This window comes from Salvelinus fontinalis, chromosome 24, assembly GCF_029448725.1.
Source record: "Salvelinus fontinalis isolate EN_2023a chromosome 24, ASM2944872v1, whole genome shotgun sequence".
Classification (NCBI taxonomy): Eukaryota; Metazoa; Chordata; class Actinopteri; order Salmoniformes; family Salmonidae; genus Salvelinus; species Salvelinus fontinalis.
In genome coordinates, this window is record NC_074688.1 from 39,696,875 (window position 1) to 39,722,250 (window position 25,376).

The 25,376-nt window shown below is 43.8% G+C and overlaps 1 protein-coding gene across 1 annotated transcript in view; it reads right to left on the minus strand.

Annotated features, from left to right (window-relative positions):
* The window catches only part of dhx36 (DEAH (Asp-Glu-Ala-His) box polypeptide 36), a 60,461-nt gene that overhangs the window by 21,373 nt on the left and 13,712 nt on the right, over positions 1-25,376 (minus strand). Inside the window, exons 8-16 of the mRNA XM_055880698.1 lie at positions 20,638-20,712; positions 20,386-20,552; positions 20,036-20,117; positions 18,871-19,011; positions 18,400-18,505; positions 12,492-12,579; positions 10,714-10,769; positions 10,554-10,618; positions 1,971-2,114 (exon numbers count right to left, since the gene is read on the minus strand). Of these exons, the coding sequence (XP_055736673.1) occupies positions 1,971-2,114; positions 10,554-10,618; positions 10,714-10,769; positions 12,492-12,579; positions 18,400-18,505; positions 18,871-19,011; positions 20,036-20,117; positions 20,386-20,552; positions 20,638-20,712 (924 nt within the window). The remainder of the gene's footprint in view (positions 1-1,970; positions 2,115-10,553; positions 10,619-10,713; positions 10,770-12,491; positions 12,580-18,399; positions 18,506-18,870; positions 19,012-20,035; positions 20,118-20,385; positions 20,553-20,637; positions 20,713-25,376) is intronic.

Consider the following 25,376-nt stretch of genomic DNA (forward strand, 5'->3'; position numbering starts at 1 on the left):
CTTGAGCAGAGTCACACTGTAGCTGTCACAACTAGACCAGACTAGTAGAGGACTAACTGTGTCCTGGCTCAGTCTGAATACACACTGTAGCTGCCACAACTAGACCAGACTAGTAGAGCACTAACTGTGTCCTGGCTCAGTCTGAATACACACTGTAGCTGCCACAACTAGACCAGACTAGTAGAGCACTAACTGTGTCCTGGCTCAGTCTGAATACACACTGTAGCTGCCACAACTAGACCAGACTAGTAGAGCACTAACTGTGTCCTGGCTCAGTCTGAGTACACACTGTAGCTGCCACAACTAGACCAGACTAGTAGAGCACTAACTGTGTCCTGGCTCAGTCTGAATACACACTGTAGCTGCCACAACTAGACCAGACTAGTAGAGCACTAACTGTGTCCTGGCTCAGTCTGAATACACACTGTAGCTGCCACAACTAGACCAGACTAGTAGAGCACTAACTGTGTCCTGGCTCAGTCTGAATACACACTGTAGCTGCCACAACTAGACCAGACTAGTAGAGCACTAACTGTGTCCTGGCTCAGTCTGAATACACACTGTAGCTGCCACAACTAGACCAGACTAGTAGAGCACTAACTGTGTCCTGGCTCAGTCTGAATACACACTGTAGCTGCCACAACTAGACCAGACTAGTAGAGCACGAACTGTGTCCTGGCTCAGTCTGAATACACACTGTAGCTGCCACAACTAGACCAAACTAGTAGAGCACTAACTGTGTCCTGAAGAGAGGGGTGAGACTAAGAAGAGGGAGAGAGACTAAGAAGAGAGGGAGAGAGACTAAGAAGAGAGGGGGAGAGACTAAGAAGAGAGGGGGGGAGACTAAGAAGAGAGGGGGGGAGACTAAGAAGAGAGGGGGAGAGACTAAGAAAAGAGGGGGAGAGACTAAGAAGAGAGGGAGCGAGACTAAGAAGAGCGGGAGCGAGACTAAGAAGAGAGGGAGCGAGACTAAGAAGAGAGGGAGCGAGACTAAGAAGAGAGGGAGCGAGACTAAGAAGAGAGGGAGCGAGACTAAGAAGAGAGGGAGCGAGACTAAGAAGAGAGGGAGCGAGACTAAGAAGAGAGGGAGAGAGACTGAAGAGAGGGGGCGAGACTAAGAAGAGAGGGGGAGAGACTAAGAAGAGAGGGGGAGAGACTAAGAAGAGAGGGGGAGAGACTGAAGAGCGGGGGAGAGACTGAAGAGAGGGGGAGAGACTAAAGAGAGGGGGAGAGACTAAGAAGAGAGGGAGAGAGACTAAGAAGAGAGGGAGAGAGACTAAGAAGAGAGGGGGAGAGACTAAGAAGAGAGGGGGAGAGACTAAGAAGAGAGGGGGAGAGACTAAGAAGAGAGGGGGGGAGACTAAGAAGAGAGGGGGGGAGACTAAGAAGAGAGGGGGAGAAACTAAGAAGAGAGGGGGAGAGACTAAGAAGAGAGGGGGAGAGACTAAGAAGAGAGGGAGAGACTAAGAAGAGAGGGGGAGAGACTGAAGAGCGGGGGAGAGACTGAAGAGAGGGGGAGAGACTAAGAAGAGAGGGAGAGAGACTAAGAAGAGAGGGAGAGAGACTAAGAAGAGAGGGAGAGAGACTAAGAAGAGAGGGAGAGAGACTAAGAAGAGAGGGAGAGAGACTAAGAAGAGAGGGAGAGAGACTAAGAAGAGAGGGGGAGAGACTAAGAAGAGAGGGGGAGAGACTAAGAAGAGAGGGGGGGAGACTAAGAAGAGAGGGGGGGAGACTAAGAAGAGAGGGGGAGAGACTAAGAAGAGAGGGGGAGAGACTAAGAAGAGGGGGAGAGACTAAGAAGAGGGGGAGAGACTAAGAAGAGAGGGGGAGAGACTAAGAAGAGAGGGGGAGAGACTAAGAAGCGAGGGGGAGAGACTAAGAAGCGAGGGGGAGAGACTAAGAAGCGAGGGGGAGAGACTGAAGAGAGGGGGAGAGACTAAGAAGAGAGGGGGAGAGACACCCAGACTGACCTGCCGGCGCGTCCTCTTCTCTGTTTGGCATTGGCCAGGCTGACCCACTCTGCAGTCATAGTGCTGATGTTGTTCTGAGTGTCAAAGTGAGTCTCCTTAATCTTTCCCCCGTCTATCACAAACACCACATCATCTATGGTAATACTGAGAGAGAGAGAGAGAGAGAGAGAGAGAGAGAGAGAGAGAGAGAGAGAGAGAGAGAGAGAGAGAGGAGAGAGAGAGGGGACTTTATTAAGACAGCCAAGTAATCCAAGGCAGCTTGATGACACCGATGAGTCTACACTTTGAAAAGGAAATCAAAACTCCACACATACACACTCATTTGCTGCCTCTCTAACTCTTTGAAACACATGTATAAATAAACACGGTGTCTAAATGTATCCTACTGCTTAGACAGCAGCAGTAGTGAGGTCAGGAAAGTTTGCCCTGTCTGTTCAGTCGGTTCTTGAATTCATTAAAAGTGAATTTATTAAACAGGCTGTCGCCCTGGCTCGGGATGAGCATTTGAAATGTTTTGACTGTTCGAGTTCTCATCTGAGAACTCAAATGAATTTTTTTTATATATATTTAGAACACAAGGCACTGGAAATAAATGTCTGCATTTATCTATATACCAACAGTGCGCAACAATGGCTAATTTATCATAACCATTACAGATAACAAATCATAAACAGCCCCATATACTGTATATTCATACTGTATTTTTATTTATTTTTTAAAGGGCCATTTCAGATGAATTAATTGAAACCATTACATCAACTGGTTATATTATATTGTGAAACCAACTCTTTCTAACAGGCAGTAACATCAGCAGTGCAGCTTGTAGAAGCCTATGGTTGTGTAATGGTATAGCCTTGTCTTGTTCATTTAGCAGACAAAATACTGTTATTTTGCGAGCCCTTATCACAGTCAAAACAGCCCTTATCACAGTCAAGACAGCCCTTATCACAGTCAAGACAGCCCTTATCACAGTCAAGACAGCCCTTATCACAGTCAAGACAGCCCTTATCACAGTCAAGACAGCCCTTATCACAGTCAAGACAGCCCTTATCACAGTCAAGACAGCCCTTATCACAGTCAAGACAGCCCTTATCACAGTCAAGACAGCCCTTATCACAGTCAAGACAGTTTAATAGTACAAAAACAGGATGGAATATAACAGAATATTTTTCCAAATATAAAAAAAAAAAAAGATACCAGTGTGAATTGATTTCACATCTTGAAACAGTTGTTCACAAAGAGTGATGATTTGAAACCGGTCTCAATTTGGACAGTAGAAATGAATAAAAATCTGGGTTTCTGAAAAGTTTCGGTGTTCTTTTCGATATACAGATGTTCGTTTTTTTTTTTTTTCTGCTTGTTCTTTGGATTATTCTAAACTGTTTAACAATTCCACATTGAAAACTGCATGGATTCCAGCCACAACATTAGTTTGGTGAGTAAGCCTATGTTCAAATGGTTCTGATGAAAACATGCTCTTTGATTTGATCAAACTAATGTTTTGGCATATTTTCATTGTGGAATGAACACCATGTCTATGTTTAGTGGGTTAAAGTCTCGGCTAAACAACTCGATCGGCACTAGTAGTAGTAGCCTGTGTGTGAAATAGACCGGATGCAATTATTCCAAAAGTGCAGCTCGTTGTTGGAACATGTACTTCCCTACTGGAGTCAACCAGCGCATTTAAAATGTGTGATAAAACTGTCATCATTTGGCAATACATTTCCGTAGGCCTAACGGGAACGTCAGACTGGGAACGTCAACTCAACATCTACTCCACGTTGGTTCAACTTCATTTTATTGGAATGACGTGGAAACGACGTTGATTCACCCATTGACTGACCTTCATGTCTTAAAGCACATATGTCAGAGTCAAGGCCCGCGGGCCACATCCGGCCCGCGAGAAGGTTTTTTACGGCCCCTGGGATGATCTTGATTTATTATTAGAACCGGCCCGCAGACCGCAGCAAGCCGGCAGCCCGCAGATCTTTTACACGCACCAATACTACATTTCCCACAATGCAACGGTGACGCACCGAGCAGTAGGCTGCTTCATTTCAATATTTATTGGCACAGCAGTCGTCAGCATCACAGTAAAATTAACTTTCAGATACCCATCAAAAATGGCAAAACGGAAGGTGGACACTGAGAACCGGGGGTTTCAAACAAGGTGGGAGTCGGAGTATATGTTCACGGAGGTAGCTGGAAAACCTGTGTGTCTTCTGTGTGGAGAAAGTGTGGCGGTACTAAAAGAGTATAATCTGAGACGACATTATGAAACGAAACACGCGGACAAAAACAAGAATATGGACATGGAACAAAGGCTACAAAAGGCAGAGGAATTAAAACGAGGCCTCAAATCTCGACAGGCTCTGTTCAAAAAAGCCAAATCACAAGGCCAGGCTGCTGTCAAGGCCAGTTTTATTTTGGCAGAAGAGATCGCTAAATCAGCCCGGCCATTTACGGAGGGGGATTTCATCAAAAACTGCATGATTAAATTTGTGACGAAGTTTGCCCAGAAAAAAGGCAACTCTTTTTAAATGTGAGTCTGAGCAGAAACACCATTGCCGAGAGAGTAGACCAGTTGTCCATCAATCTAAAAGAGCAGCTTGTGAAAAAGGGAAAAGATTTCATTGCATATTCCTTGGCTGTGGATGAGAGCACCGACATTTCTGACATTGCCCAGTTGTCAATTTTCATCCGCGGAGTGGACTCCAGCCTAAGCGTGACAGAGGAGTTTTTGGCTTTACGTCCTATGCATGGCACAACTACGGGGCATGATTTGTATGAAGAGGTGTCAAGATGTGTAAATGAGATGGAGCTGCCTTGGGAAAAACTCGTGGGTTTGACAACCGACGGAGCACCTGCGATGTGTGGACACAGGAGCGGACTGGTGGCGAAGATACGGGAAAAGATGCAAGAGGAAAACGCGACAGGTGAGCTGACAGCTTATCATTGTATCATACACCAGGAAGCGTTGTGCGGTAAAGCCTTGAAAATGGAGCATGTAATGAGCATCATCACGCGCACAGTTAACTTTATCAGAGCCAAAGGTTTGAATCACCGCCAGTTCAAGGCATTTCTGACGGAGTTAGAAACGGAGCATGGTGATTTGCCTTATCACACAGAGGTGCGATGGCTAAGCCAGGGAAAGGTGCTTCAAAGATGTTTCGAGCTTCGTGAGGAGATTTGTCTGTTCTTGGACAGCAAAGGGAAAGACACAACACAACTCCGAGACGAAATGTTTCTGTGTGAAATGGCTTTTCTGTGTGACATTACGAGTCATCTGAATGCAATGAACTTGCAGCTGCAGGGTCGGGATCATGTCATCTCTGATATGTACAGTACAGTGAAGGCATTTAAAACCAAACTGACTCTGTGGGAGACGCAGATGCGGAAAGAAAATTTGAGCCACTTTCCCAGCTGCCAGACCATGAAAGAGAAGCTCTCTACCAGTGCGTTCCCGAGCGCACAGTTGGCTGATAAAATAGGTATGCTTGCCGCTGACTTTCGACGCCGATTTGCTGACTTTGAAGCACAAAAAAGCAGGTTGGAACTGCTCGGTAACCCATTTGCTGTTGACGTGGAAAGCTCACCACCAAACCTCCAAATGGAGTTGATTGACCTCCAATGCAATGATGCACTGAGGGCAAAATATGCGGCAGTGGGTGCTGCGGAGTTCGCCCGTTTCCTCCCCGACACAATGCCCCAGCTGCGCATCCAGGCTGCTCAAACGTTGTCTATGTTTGGCAGCACATACCTGTGTGAACAACTGTTTTCTTTGATGAACCTGAACAAAACATCACACAGAAGTCGACTTACTGCTGAACACCTCCACTCAATTCTGAGGATTTCCTCAGCTCAGAGCCTTACCCCGAACATTGATGAACTTGTGGAAAAGATGGGACACCACCAAGTATCACCCTCAACCTCAAACAAGTGAACATTACTGTGCAATCACATATTTAGAGTTTTTACTCAGTTCAAGTTTAAACGTTAAAGTTTAATATTTGTTTTCACTGCATGTTACTTCTCCTTAAACAAAGTGTTGTTTTTGATTAATAGATTTTTGCACTTTATTTTATTTTATTTCAATCCAATTATATTTTAAAAATATTTCAGTTGAGTGGATGATAGAAAATTGCTATTATTGTTTTTTTCTTTGAAGTAAATTTAGCCCACTTTTGCTAAAATAGAAAATATAGGCTACTGATGGTGCCTTGAATACCGGTTTCTTTCATTTAATGTTCATGTTATGGGGATTTTTATATAAAGGAAATTTGTCTTTTGTGTCTGTTGAAAATTAAAGATTACTGACAGAGCCATAAGAAAATATTGCTTTATTTATCTGATCATATTGGAATATATTTGTTAGGTTTTCAGTAGGTTCAATTAGGTTCACTAGACTATATGCGTCATTTAAACATTTTTCAATGAACATTCGAACAGTCCGGCCCTCGGCTTGTAGCTAAATTTTTTATTTGGCCCTCCGTCCATTTGACTTTGACACCCCTGTCTTAAAGTAATGATGGACTGTCATTTATCTTTGCTTTTTTGAGCTGTTCTTGCCATAATATGGACTTGGTCTTTTACCAAATAGGGCTACCTTCTGTATACCCACCCCTACCTTGTCACAACACAACTGATTGGCTCAAACGCATTAAGAAGGAAAGAAATTCCACAAATTAACTTTTAACAAGGCACACCTGTTAATTGAAATCAAATAAAATTGTATTGGTCGCATACACATGGTTAACAGATTTTAATACTAGTGTAGCGAAATGCTTGCGCTTCTAGTTCCGACCATGCAGTAATATCTAACAAATAATCTAACAATTTCACAACAACTACCTAATACACACAAGTGTAAAGGAATGAATAAGAATATGTACATATAAATATATGGATGAGCGATGGCCGTGCGGCATAGGCAAGATGCAATAGATGATATATACATATGAGTTGAGTAATGTAGGATATGTAAACATTATATAAAGTGGCATTGTTTAAAGTGACTAGTGATACATTTATTACATCCAATTTTTTATTATTTAGGTGGCTATAGATTTGAGTCAATATGTTGGCAGCAGCCACTCAATGTTAGTGGTGGCTGTTTAACAGTCTGATGGTCCCAGCTTCGATGCATCTGTAATGACCTAGCCTTCGGGATGATAGCGGGGTGAACAGGCAGTGGCTCGGGTGGTTGTTGTCCTTGATGATCTTTTTGGCCTTCCTGTGACATCGGGTGCTGTAGGTGTCCTGGAGGGCAGGTAGTTTGCCCCCGGTGATGCGTTGTGCAGACCTCACTACCCTCTGGAGAGCCTTACGGTTGTGGGCGGAGCAGTTGCCGTACCAGGGGGTGATACAGCCCGACAGGATGCTCTCAATTGTGCATCTGTAAAAGTTTGTGAGTGCTTTTTGGTGAGAAGCCAAATTTCTTTTGCCTCCTGAGGTTGAAGAGGCGCTGTTGCTCCTTCTTCATCACGCTGTCCATGTGGGTGGACCATTTCAGTTTGTCCGTGATGTGTAGCCAAGGAACTTAAAACTTTCCACCTTCTCCACTACTGTTCCATCGATGTGGATAGGACGGTGCTCCCTCTGCTGTTTCCTGAAGTCCACGATCATCTCCTTTGTTTTGATGACGTTGACTGTGTGGTTATTTTCCTGACACCACACTCTGAGGGCCCTCACCTCCTCCCTGTAGGCCGTACCCTTGTGGGGCCCCAGTCTTGAGGATCAGCGGGGTGGAGATGTTGTTTCCTGTCCTCACCACCTGGGGGCGGCCCATCAAAGTCCAGGACCCAGTTGCACAGGACGGGGTCGAGACCCAGGGTCTCGAGCTTAATGACGAGTTTGGAGGGTACTATGGTGTTGAATGCTGAGCTGTAATCGATGAACAGCATTCTTACATAGGTATTCCTCTTGTCCAGATGGGATAGGGCCGTGTGCATTGTGATTGCGTCGTCTGTGGACCTATTGGGGCGGTAAGCAAATTGGAGTGGGTCTAGGGTATCAGGTAGGGTGGAGGTGATATGATCCTTGACTTTTCTCTCAAGGCACTTCATGATGACGGAAGTGAGTGCTATGGGGCGATAGTCATTTAGCTCAGTTACCTAAGCTTTCTTGGGAACAGGAACAATTGTGGCCCTCTTGAAGCATGAGGGGACCGCAGACTGGGATAGGGATAGATTGAATATGTCCGTAAACACACCAGCCAGCTGGTCTGCGCATGCTCTGAGGACACGACTAGGGATGCCATCTGGGCTGGTAGCCTTGCAAGGGTTAACATGTTTAAATGTTTTACTCACGTTGGCTGCAGTGAAGGCGAGCCCACAGGTTTTTGGTAGCGGGCCGTGTCAGTGGCACTGTATTGTCCTCAAAGCGAGCAAAGAATTTGTTTAGTTTGTCTGGGAGCAAGACATCGATGTCCACGACGGGGCTGGTTTTCTTTTTGTAATCCATGATTGACTGTAGACCCTGCCACATACGTCTCGTGTCTGAGCCGTTGAATTGCGACTGTACTTTGTCTCTATACTGACGCTTAGCTGGTTTGATGTATTCCAGGTGACTACCTCATGAAGCTGGTTGAGAGAATGCCAAGAGTGTGCAAAGCTGTCATCAAGGCAAAGGGTGGCTACTTTGAAGAATCTCAAATATAAAATATAGTTGGATTTGTTTAACACTGTTTTGGTTACTACACGATTCCATATGTGTTATTTCATAGTTTTGATGTCTTTACTATTATTCTACAAAGTAGAAAAGAGTAAAAATAAAGAAAAACCCTTCAATGAGTAGGTGTGTCCAGTATATACACTGCTCAAAAAAATAAAGGGAACACTTAAACAACACAATGTAACTCCAAGTCAATCACACTTCTGTGAAATCAAACTGTCCACTTAGGAAGCAACACTGATTGACAATAAATTTCACATGCTGTTGTGCAAATGGAATAGACAAAAGGTGGAAATTATAGGCAATTAGCAAGACACCCCCAATAAAGGAATGGTTCTGCAGGTGGTGACCACAGACCACTTCTCAGTTCCTATGCTTCCTGGCTGATGTTTTGGTCACTTTTGAATGCTGGCGGTGCTCTCACTCTAGTGGTAGCATGAGACGGAGTCTACAACCCACACAAGTGGCTCAGGTAGTGCAGTTCATCCAGGATGGCACATCAATGCGAGCTGTGGCAAAAAGGTTTGCTGTGTCTGTCAGCGTAGTGTCCAGAGCATGGAGGCGCTACCAGGAGACAGGCCAGTACATCAGGAGACGTGGAGGAGGCCGTAGGAGGGCAACAACACAGCAGCAGGACCGCTACCTCCGCCTTTGTGCAAGGAGGTGCACTGCCAGAGCCCTGCAAAATGACCTCCAGCAGGCCACAAATGTGCATGTGTCAGCATATGGTCTCACAAGGGGTCTGAGGATCTCATCTCGGTACCTAATGGCAGTCAGGCTACCTCTGGCGAGCACATGGAGGGCTGTGCGGCCCCACAAAGAAATGCCACCCCACACCATGACTGACCCATCGCCAAACCGGTCATGCTGGAGGATGTTGCAGGCAGCAGAACATTCTCCACGGCGTCTCCAGACTATGTCACGTCTGTCACATGTGCTCATGTGCTCAGTGTGAACCTGCTTTCATCTGTGAAGAGCACAGGGCGCCAGTGGCGAATTTGCCAATCTTGGTGTTCTCTGGCAAATGCCAAACGTCCTGCACGGTGTTGGGCTGTAAGCACAACCCCCACCTGTGGACGTCGGGCCCTCATACCACCCTCATGGAGTCTGTTTCTGACCGTTTGAGCAGACACATGCACATTTGTGGCCTGCTGGAGGTCATTTTGCAGGGCGCTGGCAGTGCACCTCCTTGCACAAAGGCGGAGGTAGCGGTCCTGCTGCTGGGTTGTTGCCCTCCTACGGCCTCCTCCACGTCTCCTGATGTACTGGCCTGTCTCCTGGTAGCGCCTCCATGCTCTGGACACTACGCTGACAGACACAGCAAACCTTTTTGCCACAGCTCGCATTGATGTGCCATCCTGGATGAACTGCACTACCTGAGCCACTTGTGTGGGTTGTAGACTCCGTCTCATGCTACCACTAGAGTGAGAGCACCGCCAGCATTCAAAAGTGACCAAAACATCAGCCAGGAAGCATAGGAACTGAGAAGTGGTCTGTGGTCACCACCTGCAGAATCACTCCTTTTTTGGGGGTGTCTTGCTAATGGCCTATAATTTCCACCTTTTGTCTATTCCATTTGCACAACAGCATGTGAAATTTATTGTCAATCAGTGTTGCTTCCTAAGTGGACAGTTTGATTTCACAGAAGTGTGATTGACTTGGAGTTACATTGTGTTGTTTAAGTGTTCCCTTTATTTTTTTGAGCAGTGTATTTTTATATATATATATATATATATATATATATATATATATATATATATATATATATATATATATATATATGTATAAAAAACACTCAGTGTCTGTGATAATAGTAGGAGGTTTCTGAACAAAAAAAGTGTAGACACACACTGTGGTTGGGAAAAGACACAAGGCTGATACACTAACAAAAATACACAAATATAAACCTACCTGGTCTCAGCGATATTGGTGGCAATGACAATCTTCCTGACTCCTGGAGGGGGCCTTTTGAACACCTGAAGAGGGAGACCAGTCAGAACAGACAGCATCACTCCCTGAGTTATTCATGTTCTGTTCTGGGTGAAAGGAGGGTTTCTGAGACCATGCTCACCGAGGTCTGGGTGACAGTAGGCATCAGGGAGTGCAGAGGAATGATCACAAACCCATCTGAAACGCAAGGTCAGACAAGGTTCAGACAGAGTGTGTGTGTATATACAGTGGGGAGAACAAGTATTTGATACACTGCCAAATTTGCAGGTTTTCCTACTTACAAAGCATGTAGAGGTCTATAATTTTTATAATACGTACACTTCAACTGTGAGAGACGGAATCTAAAACAAAAATCCAGAAAATCACATTGTATGATTTTTAAGTAATTAATTTGCATTTTATTGCATGACATAAGTATTTGATACATCAGAAAAGCAGAACTTAATATTTGGTACAGAAACCTTTGTTTGCAATTACAGAGATCATACGTTTCCTGTAGTTCTTAACCAGGTTTACACACACTGCAGCAGGGATTTTGGCCCACTCCTCCATACAGACCTTCTCCAGATCCTTCAGGTTTCGGGCTGTTGCTGGGCAATACGGACTTTCAGCTCCCTCCAAAGATTTTCTATTGGGTTCAGGTCTGGAAACTGGCTAGGCCACTCCAGGACCTTGAGATGCTTCTTACGGCGCCACTCCTTAGTTGCCCTGGCTGTGTGTTTCGGGTCGTTGTCATGCTGGAAGACCCAGCCACGACCCATCTTCAATGCTCTTACTGAGGGAAGGAGGTTGTTGGCCAAGATCTCGCGATACATGGCCCCATCCATCCTCCCCTCAATACGGTGCAGTCGTCCTGTCTCCTTTGCAGAAAAGCATCCACAAAGAATGATGTTTCCACCTCCATGCTTCACGGTTGGGATGGTGTTCTTGGGGTTGTACTCATCCTTCTTCTTCCTCCAAACACGGCGAGTGGAGTTTAGACCAAAAAGCTCTATTTTTGTCTCATCAGACCACATGACCTTCTCCCATTCCTCCTCTGGATCATCCAGATGGTAATTGGCAAACTTCAGATGGGCCTGGACATGCGCTGGCTTGAGCAGGGGGACCTTGCGTGCGCTGCAGGATTGTAATCCATGACGGCGTAGTGTGTTACTAATGGTTTTCTTTGAGACTGTGGTCCCAGCTCTCTTCAGGTCATTGACCAGGTCCTGCCGTGTAGTTCTGGGTTGATCCCTCATCTTCCTCATGATCATTGATGCCCCACGAGGTGAGATCTTGCATGGAGCCCCAGACCGAGGGTGATTGATCGTCATCTTGAACTTCTTCCATTTTCTAATAATTGCGCCAACAGTTGTTGCCTTCTCACCAAGCTGCTTGCCTATTGTCCTGTAGCCAATCCCAGCCTTGTGCAGGTCTACAATTTTATCCCTGATGTCCTTACACAGTTCTCTGGTCTTGGCCATTGTGGAGAGGTTGGAGTCTGTTTGATTGAGTGTGTGGACAGGTGTCTTTTATACAGGTAACGAGTTCAAACAGGTGCAGTTAATACAGGTAATGAGTGGAGAACAGGAGGGCTTCTTAAAGAAAACTAACAGGTCTGTAAGAGACGGCTTTCTTACTGGTTGATAGGTGATCAAATACTTATGTCATGCAATAAAATGCAAATTAATTTATTTAAAAATCATACAATGTGATTTTCTGGATTTTTGTTTTAGATTCCGTCTCTCACAGTTGAAGTGTACCGATGATAAAAATTACAGACCTCTACATACTTTGTAAGTAGGAAAACCTGCAAAATCGGCAGTGTATCGAATACTGGTTCTCCACACTGTATATATAAAATATATATATATATACACACACAGATATACACACATATATATACACACACACACGTACCTGATTTGAACATCTGCTGAGCCATGAGGAGGTCGTTGAGGCCACTGATGTTGTCCCAACCTGGCAGGAACACCAAGATGGCTCCTTCCTGGAAGACAAGGACAGGACACACTCAGGCAACATACACATCAAAGCTTTTCCATTACAGGCACAAACAAACAAACAGGAACCCGAATTCTACAATTTTCATAAACATTCCCACTTTCTGTCATCTCAGCCAAGCCAGCCTCTCTCTGCTCTGAATAAGAACACAAAGCCTTCTGCCCACTGACTACACAGTCAAATTAAGTAATTACACAAAAGAAGGGCCTGTTTTGTGGATTTGGAATGAATAAAAAAAAGCCTAATTTACTCAAAAGGGAACAGAAAGTCACACCTAAAAACCCAGAGACAAAACCGAGCTAACCACAATCCACACTGCTAAATGAGGTTCAGAGGAGAATAGTGGCCGTGTTAGCGTTAGTTTAGCTTTAATGGTGGTCTTAGCCTGCGTTTACACAGGCAGCACAATTCTGATATTTTGTCACTAATTGGTCTTTTGACCAATCAGATCAGACAACAATTGGGCAAAAGATCAGAATTGGGCTTCCTGTGTAAACACAGCCTAAAAGTGTACAGTACTTAGGTAGTTAGCTTAGTTGGTTTTCATCTTGGGTAGTCGTGTTAGCATCAGGGTTGGGGGGGGGGGCGATGTCATTACAATCCTGTTGAATTCATGAAACGTAGTCCATTATTATGATTTATGAAGATAACTTTTTGCCATTCATGAACAGAATCTGGTAGCTGAGCTGACTGGAGAGGGTTGAGGGGTCAGTCCTTGTCATTTCAGCAAGCCATGACACCCACCATGTCGGATTGTTCTGAAACGTTTCTGTAGCTAGAACCAGATTAGATTAGCATTCCTGAAACATTCTGTTGACATTCAATTTGATTGCAAAATTGGCCATTTTAATTTACAGGATTCATATAAAATGTAATAAATATAGTATCTAACATTGGATTTGGATCATAATTCTTCCCAACAATGGTAAAAAGCTACCCACGGAGCCGCTACGCCAATCCCACCACAACATTTGAATGAGCAAAAGCTATTAGTTGTCTATCCAACATTGCAAAGAAAATGTTGTGATCCATTTAATAAGACCAGAAAAATTGATAAAATAAATCAAGAACAGCAACATCAAGGTGGGCAAAACTTGGTACTTTCACATTTATTCATGGTAAAAAATGCAAGTGACTTCAGTGACTAATTTCTCTGAACGGGGGGGGGGGGGGGAAACAACAGATTCACAGGAAATACATTACATAGTTTGGAGAAGCAATACTCCAAGCAGCAGCTTCAAACTACTGTGAAGTGATACTGTATTCTGGTTGTTAGGGTGGGATTGGCATAGGTGTGGGGTTCTGATGATGGCTTTTAACTAATTTATTGGATTCCTCATGTCTAACTCATCGCTAGGAAGAATTTTCTTCCATATTGTATGTTAGGTACTATATTTATTGAAGATTATGTGAATCCTATCAATTAAAATGGCCAATTTGGGTGGAATCAATAGCCTGTACTACTCCCTTCACAGAACAGTGAAAACTGGCTCTAACCAGAATAGAAAGAGGAGTGGGAGGCCCCGGTGCACAACTGAGCAAGAGGACAAGTACATTAGAGTGTCTAGTTTGAGAAACAGACGCCTCACAAGTCCTCAACTGGCAGCTTCATTAAATTGTACCCGCAAAACACCATCTCAATGTCAACAGTGAAGAGGTGACTCCAGGATGCTGGCCTTCTAGGCAGAGTTGCAAAGAAAAAGCCATATCTCAGACTGGCCAATAAAAATAAAAGATTAAGATGGGCTAAAGAACAGACACTGGACAGAGGAAGATGGGGAAGAAAGTGTTATGGACAGACAAATCTAAGTTTGAGGAGTTCTGATCACAAAAAAGAACACTCATGAGACGCAGAAAAAATGCTAGAGGAGTGCTTGACACCATCTGTCAAGCATGGTGGAGGCAATGTGATGGTCTGGGGGGGTGCTTTGGTGGTGGTGAAGTGGAAGATTTGTACAGGGTAAAAGGGATCTTGAAGAAGGAAGGCTATCACGCCATTTTGTAACGCCATGCCATTTTGTAACGCCATGCCATTTTGTAACGCCATGCCATACCCTCTGGACGGTGCTTAATTGGAGCCAATGTCCTCCTACAACAGGACAAATGACCCAAAGCACAGCTCCAAACTATGCAAGAACTATTTAGGGAAGAAGCAGTCAGCTGGTATTCTGTCTTTAATGGAGTGGCCAGCACAGTCACCGGATCTCAACCAAATTGAGCTGTTGTAGGAGCAGCTTGACCGTATGGTCCTTAAGTATGGTACGTAAGAGGTGCCCATCAAGCCAATCCAACTTGTGGTAGATGCTTCAGGAAGCATGGGGTGAAATCTCTTCAGATTACCTCAACAAATTGACAACTAGAATGCCAAAGGTCTACAGAGCTGTAATTGCTGCAAATGGAGGATTATTTGACGAAAGCAAAGTTTGAAGGACACAATTATTATTTCAATTAAAAATCATTATTTAGAACCTTGTCAACGTCTTGACTATATTTCCTATTCATTTGGCAACTCATTTCATGTATGTTTTCATGGAAAACAAGCACATTTCTAAAGGACCCCAAACTTTTGAACGATAGTGCATTTAAACTCAGCAAAAAATGAAACATCCTCTCACGGTCAACTATGTTCATTTTCAGCAAACATAACATGTATAAATATTTGTATGAACATAACACGATTCAACAACTGAGACATAAACTGAGCAAGTTCCACAGACATGTGACTAACATAAATAGAATAATGTGTCCCTGAACAAAGGGGTGGGGGGGTCAAAATCTAAAGTAACAGTCAGTATCTGGTGTGGCCACCAGCTGCATTAAGTACTGCAGAGCATCTCCTCCTCATGGACTGCACCAGACTTGCCAGTTCATTATGTGAGATGTTACCCCACTCTTCCACCAAGGCACCTGCAAGTTCCCAGACATTTCTGGGGGGGGGAATGGCCCTAGCCCTCACCCTCCGATCCAACAGGTCCCAAACATGCTCAACGGGATTGAGATCCGGGCTTTTCGCTGGCCATGACAGAACACTGACATTCCTGTCTTGCAGGAAATCACACGCAGTATGGCTGGTGGCAAAGTCATGCTGGAGGGTCATGTCAGGATGAGCCTGCAGGAAGGGTACCACATGAGGGAGGAGGATGTCTTCCCTGTAATGCACAGCATTGAGATTGCCTGCAATGACAACAAGCTCAGTCCGATGATGCTGTGACACACCGCCCCAGACCATGATGGACCCTCCACTTCCAAATCAATCCTGCTCCAGAGTACAGGCCTCGGTGTAACGCTCATTCCTTTGATGATAAACGCGAATCCGACCATCACCCCTGGTGAGACAAAACCACGACTCGTCAGTGAAGAGCACTTTTTACCAGTCCTGTCTGGTCCAGCGACAGTGGGTTTGTGCCCATTGTCGACGTTGTTGCCGGTGATGTCTGGTGAGGACCTGCCTTACAACAGGCCTACAAGCCCTCAGTCCAGCCTCAGCCTATTGCGGACAGTCTGAGCACTGATGGAAGGATTGTGCGTTCCTGGTGTAACTCGGGCAGTTGTGGTTGTCATCCTGTACCTGTCCCACAGGTGTGATGTTCGGATGTAACGATCCTGTGCAGGTGTTGTTTCACGTGGTCTGCCACTGCGATCAGCTGTCCATCCTGTCTCCCTGTAGCGCTGTCTTCGGCGTCTCAGTACGGACATTGCAATTTATTGCCCTGGCTACATCTGCAGTCCTCATGCCTCCTTGCAGCATGCCTAAGGCACGTTCACGCGGATGAGCAGGGACCCTGGGCATCTTTATTTTGGTGCTTTTCCAAGTCAGTAGAAAGGCCTCTTTAGTGTCCCAAGTTTTCATAACTGTGACCTTAATTGCCTACCGTCTGTAAGCTGTTAGTGTCTTAACAACCGTTCTACAGGTGCTTGTTCATTAATTGTTTATGGTTCATTGAACAAGCATGCATGGGAAACAGTGTTTAAACCCTTTACAATGAAGATCTGTGAAGTTATTTGGATTTTTACGAATTATCTTTGAAAGACAGGGTCCTGAAAAAGGGACGTTTCTTTTTTTGCTGAGTTTACAAAAACTTGGTTAATTTTTTTCTATAATTTTGCCTAACAGGGTGGACATTTATAAATGGGACGTACAGACTAACATGAAACATGGAAAAATAGATAACAATTTGTGTTCATATTTATTTAGCTTTGCACCATTGTTTTCCCACTAAAGAAATGGACACTTCCTGAATGTGGTGTCATTGTAGAAAGGGTTATTTTCTTTAAACTCCCACACCAGCATAAATCCACTTCTTCGAGCTGAAAGACGATGGCCACAGTTCACCCATTATATTGCACAACGATGTAAGTCAATAAGTCATCATTTTAGTCAAAGTATGATTCTGTATATTTGGTGAAGTGCCAAATCTCTCCATCACATGTGCAAATGACTTAATTAACCAATCACCACAGTCAGAACCCTGACAGCCGGACCCTAGCCTCAACTAAGAACACTGTCATGGCCAATCTACTGCTTTCCTCTCAGTTCTCTGACAATGTATTAAATCAAGGCTAGGCCACTCCAGGACCTTGAAATGCTTCTTACGAAGCCACTCCTTCGTTGCCCGGGTGGTGTGTTTGGGATCATTGTCATGCTGTAAGACCCAGCCACGTTTCATCTTCAATGCCCTTGCTGATGGAAGGAGGTTTTCACTCAAAATCTCACGATACATGGCCCCATTCATTCTTTCCTTTCCACGGATCAGTCGTCCTGGTCCCTTTGCAGAAAAATATCCCCAAAGCATGATGTTTCCACCCCCATGCTTCACAGTAGGTATGGTGTTCTTTGGATGCAACTCAGCATTCTTTGTCCTCCAAACACGACGAGTTGAGTTTTTACCAAAAAGTTCTATTTTGGTTTCATCTGACCATATGACATTCTCCCAATCTTCTTCTGGATCATCCAAATGCTCTCTAGCAAACTTCAGACGGGCCTGGACATGTACTGGCTTAAGCAGGGGGACACGTCTGGCACGCAGGATTTGAGTCCCTGGCGGCGTAGTGTGTTACTGATGGTAGGCTTTGTTACTTTGGTCCCAGCTCTCTGCAGGTCATTCACTAGGTCCCCCCGTGTGGTTCTGGGATTTTTGCTCACCGTTCTTGTGATCATTTTGACCCCACAGGGTGAGATCTTGCGTGGAGCCCTAGATCGAGGGAGAAGCTGCGTACCTATTGCAGATTCAGTCTTCCCAGCCTGGTGCAGGTCTACAATTTTGTTTCTGGTGTCCTTTGACAGCTCTTTGGTCTTGGCCATAGTGGAGTTTGGAGTGTGACTGTTTGAGGTTGTGGACAGGTGTCTTTTATACTGATAACAAGTTCAAACAGGTGCCATTAATACAGGTAATGAGTGGAGGACAGAGGAGCCTCTTAAAGAAGAAGTTACAGGTCTGTGAGAGCCAGGAATCTTGCTTGTTTGTAAGTGACCAAATACTTATTTTCCACCATAATTTGCAAATAAATTCATAAAAAATCCTACAATGTGATTTTCTGGATTTTCTTTCTCATTATGTCTGTCATAGTTGAAGTGTACCTATGATGGAAATTACAGGCCTCTCTCATCTTTTTAAGTGGGAGAACTTGCACAATTGGTGGCTGACTAAATACTTTTTTGCCCCACTGTATATGACAATTCAGTGTGGAAAAATTACAATTTCCATTTCCCTGCTGTAAAACAGAATATCGGCAGATATATCAGTAAGTTCTGTCCCCCCAAAAAAACATATTGGTTAGACTCCACACCAAGATAGTTAAAACTCACTTCCTGGCTTAGCACGATATGTCTGATCAGCTGCACGATGAGCTCAAGGTCAATCTTATCATCATCGTCCATCATCTCCAACACATCTATGGTTCTGTCAGAGTACCTGCCAATCAAAATGAGACAGACACGCAGAGTCCCCAATCACAGACAGGAACAGACACAAACAGGAAGAGATACAGACTAATCAATCAAAGAATGAGACAGTAATGCTATCAGTAATGACGCAGACCCCCTAAACAAAACTAATTTATCAAATTGATTCTTTCATTTGTTAGACAGCTTTGATAATCCTCTCAGCAACCATTGTCCAATCAGAGTAATATAATGGACTAACAGCTAGACATGTCAGACATAATCTCTTTATTTAAACAACTGGAGATTCATCATGACATTGTCCCTCAGTAACTCACTTGTCTCGTAGTGTGCGGGTGTAGCAAGGCCAGCTCCCCCCCACCCTCAGTAACTCACTTGTCTCGTAGTGTGCGGGCGTAGCAGGGCCAGCTCTCCTTGTACTCGGCCTCTTTCTGGTCCTTCTCCGGTCTGGAGTTCTGACCCTGCATGAAACCTCTCTTCCACCTGGGCCTCTGCTCCTTCTTCTGGGGACGATACCTAGTGGACACACACAAACACACAGTTCAGTCCAAAGTCTAATCTTCCTCATTCCTTTAAGCTAGTGAATATATCCTAGTGTGCCCAGTAGGATCTCACCTAATCATCTCCAACACATCCTCCAGTAGGAACTCACCTAATCATCTCCAACACATCCTACAGTAGGAACTCACCTAATCATCTCCAACATATCCTCCAATAGGATCTCACCTAATCATCTCCAACATATCCTCCAATAGGAGCTCACCTAATCATCTCCAACACATCCTCCAATAGGAGCTCGTCTAATCATCTCCAACATATCCTCCAATAGGATCTCACCTAATCATCTCCAACACATCCTCCAATAGGAGCTCACCTAATCATCTCCAACACATCCTCCAGTAGGATCTCACCAAATCATCTCCAATACATCCTCCAGTAGGAACTCACCTAATCATCTCCAACACATCCTCCAGTAGGATCTCACCTAATCATCTCCAACACATCCTCCAATAGGAACTCACCTAATCATCTCCAACATATCCTCCAATAGGATCTCACCTAATCATCTCCAACACATCCTCCAATAGGAGCTCACCTAATCATCTCCAACACATCCTCCAGTAGGATCTCACCTAATCATCTCCAATACATCCTCCAGTAGGATCTCACCTAATCATCTCCAACACATCCTCCAGTAGGATCTCACCTAATCATCTCCAACACATCCTCCAATAGGATCTCACCTAATCATCTCCAACACATCCTCCAGTAGGATCTCACCTAATCATCTCCAACACATCCTCCAATAGGATCTCACCTAATCATCTCCAACACATCCTCCAATAGGATCTCACCTAATCATCTCCAACACATCCTCCAATAGGATCTCACCTAATCATCTCCAATACATCCTCCAATAGGATCTCACCTAATCATCTCCAATACATCCTCCAGTAGGAACTCACCTGATCATCTCCAACACATCCTCCAATAGGATCTCACCTGATCATCTCCAACACATCCTCCAATAGGATCTCACCTGATCATCTCCAACACATCCTCCAGTAGGAACTCTTGCACTGGGAAGGTCATCCCTGGGATGTGGATCATAGGACAGTTATCTGGAGAGAGACAGGGAGGGGGCAGAGGGAGGAATTTACTGACTCTATTCAATGGTCATTCCCAATTTCCATTTTTGATTTTCAAACTCCATTGCACATACTGCTACGACAGAAACCCACTGAATCCCCACTGCTACGACAGAAACACACTGAATCCCCACTGCTACGACAGAAACCCACTGAATCCCCACTGCTACGACAGAAACCCACTGAATCCCCACTGCTACGACAGAAACACACTGAATCCCCACTGTTTGTCATTGCGTACTAAAGTATTTGGAGAACTTCTCAGCGTTGAGCGTGGCACTCATGAGGATGACCTTGAGGTCCTGTCGGACTCGGAGCAGGTCTTTAACAATGATGAGCAGAACATCAGAGTGAAGGTTCCTCTCATGAATTTCATCCAAAACCAGGTGGCTGATGGTGGACAACAGACTGACAGGGAGAGAGAGAGAGATTTAGAAACAGAGAATGATGGGAGAGGAGGATGATGAAGAGGACAGAGAGGAAAAACACTCACGGGGATGAGCGGAGCCACTGTAGAATAATACCCGTTGTACAATACAGCACCGAGCCCTGTTTCCGTGGTAACCGACTAAAATGAAGAGAAAAAAAACACAATTAAATACAAACACTTATTAATACAGGTTATTACAGCCTATATACTTATTAATACAGCTTATATACTTATTAATACAGTTTATATACTTATTAATACAGGTTATTACAGCATGTATACATATTAATACAGGTTATTACAGCTTATATACTTATATACTTATTAATACAGGTTATTACAGCTTATATACTTATTAATACAGCTTATATACAGGTTATTACAGCTTATATAATTATTCTAGCTTATATACTTATTAATACAGGTTATTACAGCTTATATACATATGAATACAGCTGATATACTTATTAATACAGGTTATTACAGCTTATATACATATTAATACAGCTTACAGCTTATATAATTATAGCTTATATACTTCTTACAGTTTATATACATATTAATACAGCGCATATACTTATTAATACAGGTCATTACAGGTTATTACAGCTTATATAATTATTATAGCTTATATACTTATTACAGCGTATATTAATACAGGCTATTACAGATTATATACTTGCTTATTAATACAGTTTATTACAGCTTATATACATATTAATACAGCTTATATAATTAATACAGCTTATATACTTATTAATACAGGTTATTACAGCGTATATACTTACTTTCCCTAATATACTGTAAGCCATTTAATCAGGGCCCAGAAAAAGAAAGAGGGAGGAGGGGGAGAATGTTGGATAGTGGGAGAAAAATACGATAGCCCTAGGCAGGGTCAGACATTAACGTTGACCAGCTGGCCCGGGGCCAGTAAAAACACGTGTTGGGCCAGTGGATCTCATCAGTGACTTCTCTGACCGGGCCAGTAACTTATCAGCGCATTTCTGCGTTCCAGTTCAACATTTAGCTGCTATGTCGCAGTCTATCACTGACTACAACAAACGGAAAAGTCATGCTGTATTTGAGCCATATGATTGGTCGTTCGTTCAAGCACCACACCACACTTCCGCAAATCACAACTTCGAGTGGTACATGATTAGATGCCTTAACACAGCACACGCCAGCTGTCCAGAGCAAAATTAAGCGCCCATCACTCTACTCTCAAAGCTTATTTCTTATAGGGAACGTTATTTACAAAAGTAAAACTTCAATAGTGAACATACTAGCAATATGCTGGCTACTGTTAATAGTCTGCTAAAAGATAGCTACACAAAGACACCTAGAATTAGTATTAGCTAGCCTGCTGTAGTCAGGTCCGTATCGCTTTTGGAATTTATGTCTTAAAGGGGTAGCGTCCTATTTTGAGATGTAAAAAAATATATTCTCAAAATGTCATAGGCCTACTTTAGAAACACAAAGTAATGCAATGTCATTCTAGAGAATACAGTAATGACTTGCATTGCTAAATTATATTACACAGCTTTTTAAAAAAGGCCAATGCAGCATTTTGTTTTATCCCAATATCAAATGATTTCTGGGTAACAATGAAGTAATTACCTTACTGTAACTGTTTACAATTAACATTGTCAAAAATAAACAAAATTGGCTTCTAAGCTAAATGGAATTTCTGTGTAGGAGTGATCTGAGTGAGGGATGTGTAACCTGAAAACCAGCTGTAATTAGCTGAGAGGAGGGCAAACTATTTATTATTGGTCTACTAACCAAAAACCCCACCCAGCAAAACAAGTTGTAATTTCAGGCGATCTTTTCAAACAGCTCTTACACTAAAATTGCATTATCATGATTTTCACAATTTCAGTTTCATTCAAACCTCAGTGCAGAAATATATAACTAAAAAACATAGGAAATCACATTTTTGAACGCACTGGCCCTTTAATACAAATCATAATACACACGCACGCTGCGTGACAGAAATACTATCTTCTTCCAAGGGTGATGTGTAGTCCCAGTATGACGTGTGTGAATGTAGCCTTGAACACATTAACCTCTCTGAGCCTCATGGACACATTATTTCCCCAGTCGGTCATCTCTCCTTCATTGCAACCTAATTTTCTTTTTCCTCCTCTCCCTGGCCATCGATTCTGTCCTATTTCCTATGACTATCTATTCTGTCCTATTTCCACTGGCCATCTATTCTGTCCTATTTCCACTGGCCATCTATTCTGGCTTAAAGGGGTAGCATCCTATTAAGATGGCGCCCGGAGAACCTGGCTAACGTTTTACTTCTCCCAAACAATTGTGCTATTTTGTTCGTTTTTTTTGCGTAACTCATTTTTTTTTTTTTTACTTATGTTGTAAATAATGTTGCTGCTACCATCTCTTATGACCAAAAACAAATTCTGGACATCAGAACAGCGATTACTCACCGCGGACTGGAAGAAACTTTTTCCTTTAACGAGTCCGACGAGAAGGATACACTACTTTCACTGGAACAGGCCCAGATCCCCGTCATTTCCTTGAAGAAAAGACGGTGGAAAAAGGGGCCGCAGAATGGGCTGCCTTCTAATAATCCGTAGGCAAGCGAGTAAACTCCCACTACCATCCGTTCTTCTTGCTAACATGCAATCATTGGAAAATAAAATTGATGACCTACGATTACGATTATCCTACCAACGGGACAATGAAAACTGTAATATCTTATGTTTCACCGAGACGTGGCTGAACAACGATATGGATAATATAGAGCTGGTGGGATTTTCCATGCACCAGCAGGACAGAGAAGCTACGTCTGTGAAGATGAGGGGTGGGGGTGTGTGTCTATTGTCAGTAAGAGCTGGTGCGCGATGTCTAATATTAAAGAAGTCTCAAGGTATTGCTTGGAGTACCTTATGATAAGCTGTAGACCACACTATCTACCAAGAGAGTTCTCATCTACATTATTCATAGCCGTCTATTTACCACCACAGAACGAAGCTGGCACTAAGACTGCTCTCAACCAACTCTATAAGGCCATAAGCAAAGAAGAAAATACTCACCCAGAAACGGCGCTCCTAGTGGCCAGGGACTATAATGCAGACAAACTAAAATCAGTTTACCAAATTTTAACCAGCATGTTCCATGTGCAACCAGAGGAAAAAATATCCTAGACCACCTTTACTCCACACACTAAGATGCATATAAAGCTCTCCCTCGCCCTCCATTTGGCAAATCTGACCATAATTATATCCTCCTGATTCCTGCTTACAAGCAAAAACTAAAGCAGGAAGTACCAGTGACTCACTCAATACGGAAGTGGTCAGATGACGTGAATGCTACACTACAGGATTGTTTTGCACATACTGGAACATGTTACGGGATTCATCCAACGGCATTGAGGAGTACACCACCTCAGTCATCGGCTTCATCAATAAGTGCATCAACGACGTCGTCCCCACAGTGACGTCGTACATGTACATGCCCCAATCAGAAGCCATGGATTACAGGCAACATCCGCATCGAGCTAAAGGCTAGAGCTGAGCTGCCGCTTTCAAGGACAGGGAGACTAATCCAGACGCTTATAAGAAATCCCGCTATGCCCTCAGACGAACCATCAAACAAGCAAAGCGCCAATACATGATTAAGATTGAATCCTACTACACAGGCTCTGACGCTCGTCAGATGTAGCAGGGCTTGAAAACTATTACGGACTAAACACCTCCCTCTGCAACTGGATCCTGGACTTCCTGACGGATCGCCCCCAGGTGGTAAGAGTAGGCAAAAACACCCTGATCCTTAACACTGGGGCCCCTCAGGGGTGTGTACTTAGTCCCCTCCTGTACTTAGTCCCTTCCTGGCCCCCATTAACATCAACGGGGCTGTAGTGGAGCGTGTCGAGAGTTTCAAGTTCATTGGTGTCCACATCACCAACAAACTATCATGGTCCAAACATAAGAGGAAGAGGGCACGACAAAACCTTTTTGCCCTCAGGAGACTGAAAAGATTTGATCCTCAAAGGGTTCTACAGCTGCACCATTGAGAACATCCTGACTGGTTGCATCATCGCTTGGTATGGCAACTGTTCGGAATCCGACCGCAAGACGCTACAGAGGGTAGTGCATATGGCCCGGTACTTCACTGGGGCCAAGCTTCCTGCCATCCAGAACCTATGTAATAGGCGGTGTCAGAGGAAAGCCCATAAAATTGTCAGAGACTCCAGTCACTATAGACTGTTTTGTCTGCACGGAAAGCGGTACCAGAGCGCCAAGTCTAGGTCCAAAAGGCTCCTCAACAGCTTCTACCCCCAAGCCATAAGACCGTGTAACAATTAATAAAATCGCCATCGGACTATTTTACATTGACCCCTCCCTTTTTGTACACTGCTGCTACTCGCTGTTTATTATCTATGCATAGTCACTTCACCCCTAACTACATGTACAAATTACCTCAACTAACCTGTAACCTGGCACATTGACTCGGTACCAGTATCCCCTGTATAAAGCCTCAATATTGTTATTCATATTGTGTTACTTTTTATAACAATTTTAAATTTTCTTTATTTGGTAAATATTTTCTGAACTATTCTTGAACTGCACTGTTGGTTCAGGGCTTAAGGGCTTGTAAGTAAGCATTTCATCATAAAGTCTACACTTGTTGTATTCGGTGCATGTGACAAATACAGTTTGATTTGGCCCACAATTCTGTCCTATTTCCCCTGCCCATCTATTCTGACTGTCTATTCTGTCCCATTTCCTCTGGGCGTCTATTCTGTCCCATTTCCCCTGACCATCTATTCTGACCGTCTA